Raw genomic sequence first — 12722 nt, forward strand, 5'->3', positions numbered from 1 at the left:
GAGAATGAAGAAACAGTGAAAAGGGATAACCTCCAAAAACAAATCATACTGCTCAACATGACAATTCATGACCATCTTCCTGTTTACATCAAACAAGCATTATGTGAGTTTAGGAGTCACAGAAGCCAATGAAAAAAGTAGGTCATTGTGTTGTCAGCAATGCGGCAGCAACAAAGGATATGATATACTGAAACTTCAACACGTTAGACAAAAGCAAAACAATCTGCAAAGAAACAGCTTTTCTACTTTCCGTCCTTCCTTCCGATCCTCCTGGTCATTTTCCTTCCTTCAATTCTCCCGAGAGGAAAAATGTCTCATTATTTACTGTTTTAGTTTGAAGCTTTCTTTGCTGATGTGGCACAAAAACCCATAACCCATTCTGAGAGCAGACTGACCCGACATTAACGAGATTACCAGCTGCCCAGTTGCAACCCTCAAACCTCACAGTGTACTGAATCCGCCATACTGCAGGTTTTCCCTGGACTGATGAAAGCGAGACGACACATTTCATCTTTGAAATGCACCACCTGAAACGTACAAGAACTCTTCAACCAGCCAACACAGCCAGCGACGAGCCTTGTGCCCACCCTCCTACAGAGATCAGATTGCCCTAACCAGCTGTCAACTGTGCTACAAAAAAAAAAAAAAAAAAAATTCATTTTCTCAATACAACATGGACCAACTGGGCACATTTCGCACAGATGATGGAGGGAATCAGCTGCCACGTGCCTGACTCAAAAAATGCAAATGAGCGCACTGAGTAATGACACTTTGCAACACACACAACAACCAGTTTCCAGTGCAAAACTGTTGATTTCTCAGTGATATACAGTGATAATAAATACAAAAATGAACAACTGCAGTAACAGGTGACGTAAAGTAAGCTAGAGCTGAGGATCGAACCACCAACCCTGTGATTACTGGATAGAGCTATGTACTGATATCCACTAGCTTTCTGATATTTTATCAGTGACCTGCAATTGGGAGAAGGGCAGCACAGACAGGATGTCCCTGAAAACCTTTTAATACAGTAAAGAGCATCTGAGGTATCTTAGCCACTTAAAAACTCATCTGGTTCAAGGCCTCTGTCTACTCTCTAAAAGTTCTGATGGACTCCGCAGCAGGAGCTCTGCTGGAGCTCAGGCTTATCTCTGAGACCTGTGGGTCTATTCATAGTTCTGCTCCTCCATCACTTCAAAGACTAATGGGTGCTCTGCTCCCCTCTCTCCCACCCTCCCTCGCACTGTCCCTTCCTCCTACAGCCACCCAATCTCCCTCTACCAACTTCTCTCATCCTTGGCTTGAGGCCCGAGTGCAGGAGTCGCCACTGAATTAATGAAAATGCAGCGGGTCCCAAGTGTAAAGAGGTGAAAGGTGGAGGACGAAGAGTAGCAGAGACACAGGCAGCGAAAGAGAGACAGGGAGACTGAGAGACAGAGATGGAAGTGAGATGGGGGAGGTGGACTGTGATGGACTGAATGAGTCACAGATTAGCGCTACTTATTGCATCTTCCCTGTCCAGTACAAATCTGGCCTGTCCTCTGCCAGCAGTAGGAGGAGAATTTGGGGAGTAGATAGATAACATGAGAAAAGTTTTTTTTTTTGTTCTCTGCAGGGAAAATGTCAGCCGTGTTACTGTGACAAAAATCCACAGTAATATGAACAGCTCAGTGGGTGTAAGTTTACAGGTTATGCAGTGTTCACCATTTTCATTATCAAATAACATTGCTTGTTTTTAAATTAACTGATTAATTGTTACGTAATTTTTTGTTATATCTAAACAACAGTCCAAAACCCAAAGACATTCAGTTTAAATGACATGAAAACAGCAATTCCTCATATTTGAAGAGCTGGAACTAGAGATGTTTGCTTTGCATTTTTGCTTGATAAATGACCTCAATTATCAAAAATGTTGCAGCTTAATTGTTTCAGCAATGCAACTGCCATCATCTGCTTCTGAAAAGTGCCTAATGCAAAATGCGCTGTCATGTCATGTTTGTTTTGTTTCAGCTACCTCACAGCCACTCCGTGAGAATACGATACAGTTTCAGAGTTGTGTTGAGTGTGTGTAAAATAAATAAATAAACATTGTTTTTTTTTTTTTATGTTTGTGGTGTTGTTAATGTGAAATAAGCCAAGAGAGAGAGCAACAAGGTGGGTGGACAAGAATTTGGATGACAGCGGTGGAAAGCACACATAGGGGGTCTCACGACATCCACCCACTCTGCATGGCAAGCTGACAACACATTTAGGGGCTGGACACCACACTCCTCCACAGCTCCACACACACACACACACACTCACACATAAACCCACACAAAGACATGCTCGCACATGCACCGACGAGCACGACATGGAGGAACAATTAATTACTGGTTGTTGGTTGACATAACTAGACAATGAAGAGAAGGCGGACATCTCTGAAGCCTGGTGCTCCAGAGTTGGGGAACTCTGGCCAGTGTGAAGCGTCTTACTTGTTTCACTCATTGGATGCTAAGTAACACGTCCATGCACAATGAATTTATGCATGCATATGTGTGCACATGTGAAGGGTCTCCACCCCTCACATCAGCACAGCAAGGAGCCAGCTAATCACAATGCTATTTTTATCCCTGTAACAATGGGCTGGTACATTAACAGATTACACTCTCCATTTCCCCCAGGATGCCAGCTTAACATTTCAACTTTAGGGTGAGAGAGAGATAGAGAGAGGGGAGAAAAAAATGCAAGCTGAAGTGAGAAAAATAGAGCCAAACAAAAAAATGCATGGCTATGGAAGACACGTGAGTGCAATATTTAAAAAGAAAATCCCTTCACACACTTAGAAAAACATAATCAAGTGTTAATAGGAGCACATCACAGACCAAAAAGTTCTGCATTGATGACTGAGACAACAAGCAATATAACAAGGAATATAATAGTCAAACTAATTACAAAAGCACACACACAAGGCAGTGTGTGACAAGTGGCCCAGCACATCTTGCAGTGTCATATCTGCACCTGCTGTCCCAAAGCCGCTCTGCTGTACCCAAAGTCACATGGCTGACAAGAGACAGTAAATATAGTCCTGACGCCCCGCAACAAGAATATTAAAACACATTTAGGATCTGTGTGTTTGGGTGTGTATATCTGTGAGGTTGTGTCTGCAGGAGTGAGAGAGAGAGAGAGAGATGGAACAGTCAATACAAATTTAGACCTCACCTTCACCTGGGGTCATGATAAGCACTGGTTTTACAGGCCACACTCACACAAATACAAACACACAGTGTACACTCTGTAGCCGCCTACATATTGTGTGTATACCTACCAAAAAACATGACACTCATGACGGTTACAAAGCATGTTGCCCTTCGGGGGTATTATTACATCACAGGGAGGAGGGAGAGAGACCAAGTCTTGCTATTTTTACATCAGCCCACAAAGGAGGACAAAACATCCTTAAACAGTGGGTTACAGTGAAATGCAAGCAGAATGTACAAGCACACAGGAGAGGCCGAGACAACAGGCGAGGAGAGTGTAAGCAAATAATAAATAATGAGCAAGGATGATTCAACGGCCAACCAATTTGCACAAAACCTGTCACTCAACGAGCTAAGGAGCTGAGGTGAGTGTCATGGAAAATAGGCTGATAGCATTAAGGAAACCGTAACAAGGAGCACGAAATGCGAATTTTTGCCACTAATGCATGCAGAGAATGACAGCTATTGCAAATATAACTACAACATCAACCTATCTCCCCCTTCTCTCTGTCATGACAAACCCTCAAATCCAGCTGGAGACTGCTGACGTGCATACACACCATGCACACACTTTACACAGGCATATATGCAACACATATTTCCCAGCCACCAATCCATGCAATATAAGTCAGATTCAAAGCAAACTTTCAAGCCAGCGTGGGTGGCCGTGAACACGGCTGATAAAATGCAACCAACATACTGATGTACAGACCCAACTGCCTACAAATCCTGGGGACACAAGGCCAATCCGGCACACTATGAATCTCAGTCAAACAAGCGCTGAAACTGGCCAGTGTGGGACTCAGGCCCAGAGCACCATTTCCATACAGTAGCACATCAATGCACTACACAGTGAAGCCTAACTGAGCTTGATCTTGCAGCGTGCCGTGTCTGTGTTTATAAGTCATTAGCCTACAAAGCAAAGTCTGTTCCCATCAATAGTCTGCAAACTAAAAGCAAAGCCGCCTACATTTAATTAGCGTTAATCAATGAACCATATATCAGCATGTCACAGCAACACCAGAGCTAGAGTACACAAAAACATTTCCATCTGAAAATCTTCAGATGATGAGGATCTCAGAAAAGTATCCTGAATCTTTACTTTTAACAGCACGTGCTATCTCCCCTGCTGTCACAGAAGCATAAATTTGTCATCTGCAACCTAAAATATTTAAGAGATTGTGAAAACCAGAACAGCAAGAAATTAAGGATCGAAACAGTGAGCTCCAAATCATCTCATAGCCTCTATAGAAAACAGCTGAATGTTACAAATGCAATGTTACCATGTCAAATATAACAGACTGACACAACGAGTAAAAAGACCAAACAAGTCTCTGTTACCAAAAATAAACATCTTCGGAGTGGCGTGTCCTTGTAAGCCAATACTGTAATTTAGTAGAGCAGTATCCTCACAAGATTGCAAGTTCCCATAACGCGCTTTCAGGAGACATTACACTCACTGGTGACAGCTGCAGTGTATCACAAGAAAGAGGAAACGTGTTTGTAGAATGTAGGAAAACTGGCTGAACGCTGGATGCTTCACATAACTCTCATGCTTACATAGCCTAAACACACACAAACACACAAAGGAAGAGTGCTTGTTATTCTTACCGTACATCGATCGTGATGTTGGAGTCTCTCACTACAGACGCTTATGTTTCCTAATGCAGCTTCAGTCGCTCATACAGACTCACTGCTGTGCCACAAGGCACTGAAAACACACGCTCCCACACTCACACACAACGCTCTCTCTGGGATAAATGCCTGCACATGTGCTTGGAGCTAAAATGCGCACCGTGATTGGTGCAGAGCGTGGCTCGATGCAATGAACTGCACACACTCTTCCTGCCGTGCGGACACACATGCACACGCACGCACACACACACACACACACACACAGGCATATACACGCGTGCACAAAAGGGGGCTGAGAGGCAACGTCAGAGAGAAGCGTGCCGTGATGACCTTGGATTTTCCCGTTTGTCTTCCGCAACAGCGCTCTCTCTCAAGGGGGTAGTGCAGATTTCACATGCGGGCGCGCATACAAACACACCCACCTCACTTCTCATCATTTCTCTCAGTTGCAAAGAAAGAAACACAAAAAGCAGGGGAGTGAAAGAGAATGGGAGAGAAATGTGCACCACAGGGATAGAAAGGGAGAAGACCTCCCACCCACGCAATCCCTTTTCCTCCCTCTCTCCACCCCCTGCCAGCATCACTCTTTCCCTCCTCTCCATCCTTAATCTTCCCATGCCTTCTGCTTTCCTTCCTTTCAGTTTTTCCATCTCTGCTTATGCAACTTTCTACCATATTTCCTTCCATTTTCTAGCCTGACATGAAAATGTCTGTCTTTCCCCCTTTCTTAATTTTGCCAGGGCTGAAAATAAACTTCAAAAAAAATCTACAGTGGCTGCCTGGTGGATACCTCAAATATACCAGCCATTGATTTATTTTCAACTAGGCACTATTTTAAATCAAATAAATAATAAAATGTGTGATTATATAACCGTCTTTAGTCATATTTGCAAAAATGCTGTGAAACTGTGAAATATGATCCTTTTCAAGATGTCATTCTCTTCCAGCTTTCATTTAAAAAAAAAAAACATTATGTGTAAAAGTAATAGTGCTCAGCCGCTGGCTCGCCCCTCACGGATGGCAGAGCTTCTCACCTGCACATTAATGCACTGCACAAGCCAAAAATTCAAATCAGTTCATGCTTTTATCTGCACTGTCACACAACTGTTAAACCAAACGCGATGCTCACATAATTGGGTCTAATGTCCAAGTTTGCAGTGAATCCATAAACCTGGTGATGCTGCAGCGTGCTTGAAATAAAATGTATTCGTACTTTTTGGCTCACAGTTTTCTTCCATTATTCCAAACATCAGTTTACAGATAACATTGTATGAACTTAGGTGACTGAATATCAGCATTGACAAAGAGGTTGTGGAAACACCTAGGACAGACCCAGCTCATACTGTGAGAGAGAGCTAAGACCCATTATAGAGCTTGGTTTTGTAATTATAAAAAGTGCTCAGCTGTCATTGATTGGTGGTGAATTGTCCTCATTTGACGCCCTAATAAAAACAGATTCAGGCATAGCTGTCTGTTTTTGGGCTGCGTCCTTATACTGTATTAAGCTGCCATCCACTGCATGTCCCTGCAGCTTGGAGCAGGTGTATTTGAAACCCTTATTTAAACTCCTTCAGGAAAAACTCATCTCTACACTTTGACTTTCCTTTTTATCGTTTTTAAATTGGATTGAAAAACAGGGATCTTGTTTGATATCACTTTGCTTGAACAATCATCAACGTCATTTACAAAGAAGCTTTGTTTTCCTCGTCCTCACATGCCTGAAAGCGAATGCGTCTGTTTGTGATAGAAGAGCAAACGTTCTTCTTATCCAACAGAGTACATTTCCTAAGTATGAGTTAGTCAACACTAAGACTCAGACAAAAAATGAATGAAATTTCCCCTAAATCAACACCAACTTGTGCCAAGTTCCAATCACAGCCAGTTCTTTTGATGTTGACCCACTCAAGTGCTCAAAAACCCTTTTCAGACTATGAAATAAGCTGAATCAATCTTATGAGACAGGACCCAGCTCAAAGCAATTTAAACTCCAAACAGTAATTTCAACTTGCGGCGTGACATATTTTTGACGGGCATCATGGAAGAAAGGAACTTTTCTGTGAAATGATTCTCTATTCATGTGACTTCGAACCAGAGAAGGAGCCAGACAGAGAACAGAGGAGATGGTGTTGTCACTTACCCTTGCCAACGCGATGGTCCAGAAGGGTACGACAGTCCAGTGCCAGCCTCTGAGAGGCTGGGACATCAGGCGCAGGCAAGGGCATGGCCGGCAAACAAACACACAACAGCCCACAAACACACTCAAACACACACTACTCCTTTCATAGACACGGAAAAGCTCCTAACCAAAGCCAAAAACATGCATGTAACACTGCAAGCAGCAGCCTTAAAATCTATAAATCTTTGGTTATAATTTTTTTTGTACCTTTTGAAAAGTAAGTCTGCCAGTACACACAAAACTATAATCAAAACTCCTCGAGATAAGCTAAATGCATCCACAACTGCTCCGTCTGGCTGCAATACACACATGTACACACAGACATACACTTTTCCTCCGTCAAGTTTGAGCAGAAAAGGCAACTCCAACTTCTGCGTGAAGTTGCACACTCGCACCAACAAGTCCCTGTTGAACACAAACTTCCACGTCCCTGTCTTGAGGCTTCTTAGTAATTTATGTTAGTACATAGACAGGTTGACCGCATTAACGAAGAGATTAGTGATTAGTCCTTCAATCGCAGCTCCACTCTCTGTGTGCTCCTCTCTCATTAATAAACATCTCACTGACACAATGGACCTCACTATCCAACCCCCAAGTCTCTCTCTCTCTCTGGGTGAGAGACACAGTGAGACACAGAGAGCAGAGGGTGGAGAGAGGCAGGGAGAAAGGGGCACTGTGGGACAACCATTCAGTCAGTGGGCTAGAGGTTCAAGGAATGTGGCCATCAGTGGATGCCAACACAGGCACAATGTCTGGTGAGTGATTTCTGTTCAAGTACACATCACATACTTACAAACACACATTTATCCAGAACACTGGAAACTGCAAAGTTTCTCTCACAAACCATTTCCACATTCAGCAGTGAGTTATGGATTTGGTTTATGCAGCTCACATAACTAGTTTTAATTATCTCAACTTCTTGTGCACTATCAATACAGTCAACGTTTGGAGGGTTTTAATTGTGTCTTCAGCCTTTGTACAGGTGCATAATAGTTTGGTGTTGCCCACCTGTCATGTTGGATGCTAGTCACAAGGCGGCGTTGCTCTTCCAGGTTCACAGAGTCAGGCAGATGAGTGGCACCTCAGCCCCGAACTGTGTCTCCGCCAACGGGGCTTGAAAAATCAGGAAAACCGCTGGACTGTCTTTGGCCTGTGGAAGTTGGTGTGTCAAAATTACGCGATGCGCTGACAAATATTGTTGATGTTTAGACATGTTTGAACATGTCAAAATACTTCTCCCACCTGGCCAATGGCAAGCAAATAGTGTAACGTTAACGTAGCATCTTATTTCATCCAGACAGAAACCCCAAATCATGACAGCTGCCGGTATATTAATTTAACGCTAATGTTAGCAATGCTAGCTGTCAAAGGTTTTCATCTAACTTTTGCCTCCTCGTGGTACTGTTTCGATACTTTCCCGTCACCTCGACCAGGTTTACTCATAAACTTGAGGTTATCAAACCCTAACAATGCTAAGTCGTGTTAATCTAAGCTAGCATTAGTCCAGTCTGTACTAGTGGCTAAGCATGCTAACGTTAGCTAACGCTAACTGCTTTACTTGCCTAACGAGATCCCCCTAATTTGAGCAGCGTTAATTAGAGTCGGCGCCCATTACTTACCATGAAGTGAACAATATTAAAATCCTTAAAATCTGTGGCATACGGACACTTAACGTCGCCCGCCTTGACTGAAGTTCATCAATGCCAGGACAGCAAACATTTAGTTAAAACGCGTTACTGTGCCCCAAGCTACCAGCTGTAGCTGTAAATGTATGACAGCCCACCACTGGACAGGAGCTTATTAATCATGCTTGAACACATGCAGTACCAGACCCACCCCTGAATTACTGGAACAGCATAACTCTCAAATAGGTCAGATGTTTGACCACATAAACGCTTTAATATATAGGCATTTTGAGTGTATTGTGATGGTGTATTTTAGAAAAGAAAAAAATGTCTATAGATCCAAGAGTGATGCTGTTTCCAAAATCAGTGTTAATGTTTTGTTACCATGCATTGCTTACAGAGGTATCAAATCTGTGCAAGTATATTTTGATTACACTGTGTAGCTCGGCTTTGCTCCTGGGTCAAAGACAGCTTTCTTTGTCATTAATCAGCTGTCACCTATTTAGAGTCTGCAGTTCTCCTTTCATTTATATAATCCCTGATCATATATCCTAATTAATGCAGAACTGTAGCAGAGTTAGCCATTCAGACCTATGAATTACTGCCCATATCTTTGATTTGCTCAGCTAAGCAATAATAAATGAAAATTAAAAATAAAAAAATAAAAAATAATGATTAGTGACATAGATTCAGTCAAATCAATCTATCAGGCTGTAATAGAACTTCCCAAAACCATATTTAATGTATCTATGCCTGTATCTGTGGATGGGACATCCTGCTTTTGCAACAAGTTTTTTTTGCTACCAGTTGGTGACAGCAGTGAGTCAGGTGGATCTGCTCTGCAATCTTTGAGAGATTATTATCATGCAAAAACACAGTTTCATTGCCGTAAAAATGATCTAAACCTAAGTATTCTTCAGGATAATATATCACAATTACTGTACACAACCTTGTTACATTATCTTGTCACTTGGTTCCTCTCAGTGGACCGTGCAGCATGCTAAGACCTTTAATACCCAGGGTCTCTTATCTCCCCTAAGCCATCAGATCCCAGAGTCTTTTATGTTAAAGTATTTTTGTCCTCCTATATCACCTTAGTTATGTTGGGCTAAGAATGTCTGAGCTGAAGCTCAAGGCAAAGGGGTTTGGGAGGCTTTCACTTCAAGATATACTTGTAACTGCTAGGCGTTAATGTATTTTAGTGCAAAAGTAGAAAATCAGGTTCACAATCTTGTTTAAAATGTGAACCTCATAAAGCTGACAAGTATTTCAAGGTGGTTGCATGGATGGATTAGCAAACATGCCTACTAGGGACGGGCTCAAGGGCCTGAGAACCCCCAAGCCAGGGCCTCTGTGTGATATAATTAATATTACTTGTCAGGCAGGCAAAATCCTTTTGACACACCAGAGAAAAACATTCTGTTTGTGGATGTCATAACATTAAAGCAATCTTTACACCTTCTAACCCTCTATCTATTGGGGAGGGGGCTGCTTGGTAAGAGAAGAGGCCTTTTGGGACCCTAGCTGACCTTTAAACGTCTTCACTTTCAACAGCTTTGTACGATTGACAGCAAAAGCTAGCGCGCATCCGCCATCCAAGTATAGTATTACGCGCACACACACATGCTTACACAGCGCGCTCATGATACACACCAGCAGACACAAATAGGTCTCTGAGTCCGGCATAAGCGAAATGTTTGGCAAGTGCACAGGTCAGTTCTGATGGTTTGGCTTGAGTGCACATGAGAATCAGCTGAGGTCAGCCAAAGAAGTTAGCCTTCCTTCTAAGTAGCTTCTGGGGTTTTGTCCAAAGGGGACTAATTCATCCTTTCTCCTTCAGGTAGACTCAGGTTTACAGGCACTCCAAATAGAGTGGCTGAATAAAATTACAGATTGAATGTGTACAGCAGACAGACGTTCACAAGCATTCAAATCCTACGTTTTGATCTACAATGATTTACTCATTCCCTGTCATCGTCAACAGTGACATCTCGTTAAAAATATTCAAGGGTGCTGTGTTGCATGCTTGCCAACTGTGAGAGAACTATGCTGAGGAGGTAGCAACTAATTACCTTAAACCTGGTGGCTATTTTTAGACGTACACTAATCAGCAAGAGGAGTCTGAGCTACACAATCTCTGTGAGACAGATGGGAACTCATTAGATCAGTCTTAGGGGTCTTGTGCGTTGCCTGGACACAATTAGCTAAGCAAGTGAAAAACTTTAAACAGCTTACAACCACAGGGACCTCGGGCCTGCTGATGCTATCAGCCCAGTAAAAGGTCATCATCATCACGAGTGAGGTCTTTTGTCTGTTTCGGCACACTTGTTGTTCTGTTTCTGATTCTGCCTGAGAATTAAAATCCTCCTCTTGTTTCATTACCTTGTTCATTTACAGTACATTTTTTCTCAGCATTGTGGTTATGTCATGTTTAAATAGGTAAATTGTTAACCTATTCTTTAGATCTGAATGAATTAAATTGGTAGTCTTCAACAGATTACTATGTCACACGTATTTATTTTTTTTTTTAATGACATTGCAAAGGTCACACAATGTTTTACAACTGTATGAAACACAATAAAACATACAAAAAATATTTTTCAGCAAAGTATCAGGATGTTTTCTTCTTCAAATTGTTGGTGTGCAACAGTCCCTTTCACATTCTTAGAAACGCCTGAATTTAATTGTTTAATGAAAGCAGGTTCAGTTGCGTCCATGTGCTGTTGAATCACCTCAGGGTGCTTTTAACAGGTGGGAGATGATTCATCGTCCTTGCCCGTTTTTTAGGCTTTTAGGTAATGTTTTAACTGTTCACCCTTTGGTCTCTAATTGCACCTGCCACACTGACATAACCAAGAGCACTAAGCCAATACAGAGGCAGCAACTCTGCTTTCCATTTCTATGCCAGCATCAGAGTGCGAGTAGATGAAAAAGAAAAATGCAGAGTATATGAAAGAGAGTATATGAATAAGCACTGACCGTGATGCTATTTAATGTAAGTGCCAACCCTGCTTTTAAATGTTTTGGTTTACTTGGCCAAAGGGTGAGTACGTTGAATTTGTCTTGGCATTGTCTTGGTGCCAATGATCTCACCTTTGCAGGTCAATGAGAGTGGTTGCTGACTAACTAATCCTCTTTGCACTCCTCACTCCTGCTGCTCTGCTTCGTGGCAGTTGCTGACTTCATTTCAAAACAGTCCAGGTGGTGACCTACAATCCTGCCGGAACGACTCCAAACATCTTGGCTGGATCTCTGTCCCCCATCTCAATCAGCTTTGGACTACTTCAAGTTTAATTTTCCCTTTCATGGATTATACCTTAATTTTCAGATCTGCATACAGTTCCTGTGCGATGGAAAAAGTGGATTATGATGGACTGGCTGAATGTGTCCAGCAGGGAATGCTGAACCTGAGGAGTGCATGCATAATATGTAAAACAATACAGGTTAGTTCTTCTTTGTCAGACCATTGTGCTTCAGGGTAATCATGATCCAATTTCCATGCACCTTGGACATAGGTGATGTGCCAGAAATCCTAGAATAAATGTATTAAAATGTAAAGAAGTCTGTTTTTATGATAATATTTTTACTCTTGGATGTTATAATTGTCAGTGTGCCTGGAACAGCAGACCAACATGTGATTCCTCCACAGCAAAGAGACTTAAATACTGGCTGTGTGATCAACAAGTCCATGAAATGCGCTGCCATTTTATAGCATTCACTCACAGGGTGAATATTTTCATGAGCCATAATGTTAAAATAGTGGCTCTTCTAATATGAAGCATTTTATTATATCCAGTCTGTGCAGTGTGGATACATGGTCTCGGTGAGAATCAGACTGGTGACAGTGGACTGTGAGTGGGTGGGATGGCAGCATCTAGAGCCAGAAGGACCCGAAGGAGTTTAACTCTGGGCATTAACCAGCTCAGGTCTAAATCTGGCCAACAGATAATTTGTTGGAAAGCTGCCTTTCTTCTGGCACACACTGTGTCAACACGTGGAGCCTACCAGGTGGCTCTGTCCAACATGCCGAAAGTGTGCAGCATAACC

The 12722-nt window shown here is 42.4% G+C and overlaps 1 protein-coding gene across 1 annotated transcript in view; it reads right to left on the reverse strand.

Moving 5' to 3' along the window:
• The window catches only part of LOC139217584 (protein EFR3 homolog B), a 29304-nt gene extending 20503 nt beyond the window's left edge, over positions 1 to 8801 (reverse strand). The window contains exons 1-2 of the mRNA XM_070848933.1: positions 8670 to 8801; positions 8059 to 8200 (exon numbers count right to left, since the gene is read on the reverse strand). Coding sequence (XP_070705034.1) covers positions 8059 to 8065 — 7 coding nt within the window. The 5' untranslated portion in view covers positions 8066 to 8200; positions 8670 to 8801. The remainder of the gene's footprint in view (positions 1 to 8058; positions 8201 to 8669) is intronic.
• Positions 8802 to 12722: the final 3921 nt, after the last annotated feature.

The sequence above is a fragment of the Pempheris klunzingeri genome, chromosome 18 (genome assembly GCF_042242105.1).
Source record: "Pempheris klunzingeri isolate RE-2024b chromosome 18, fPemKlu1.hap1, whole genome shotgun sequence".
Lineage (NCBI taxonomy): Eukaryota > Metazoa > Chordata > Actinopteri > Acropomatiformes > Pempheridae > Pempheris > Pempheris klunzingeri.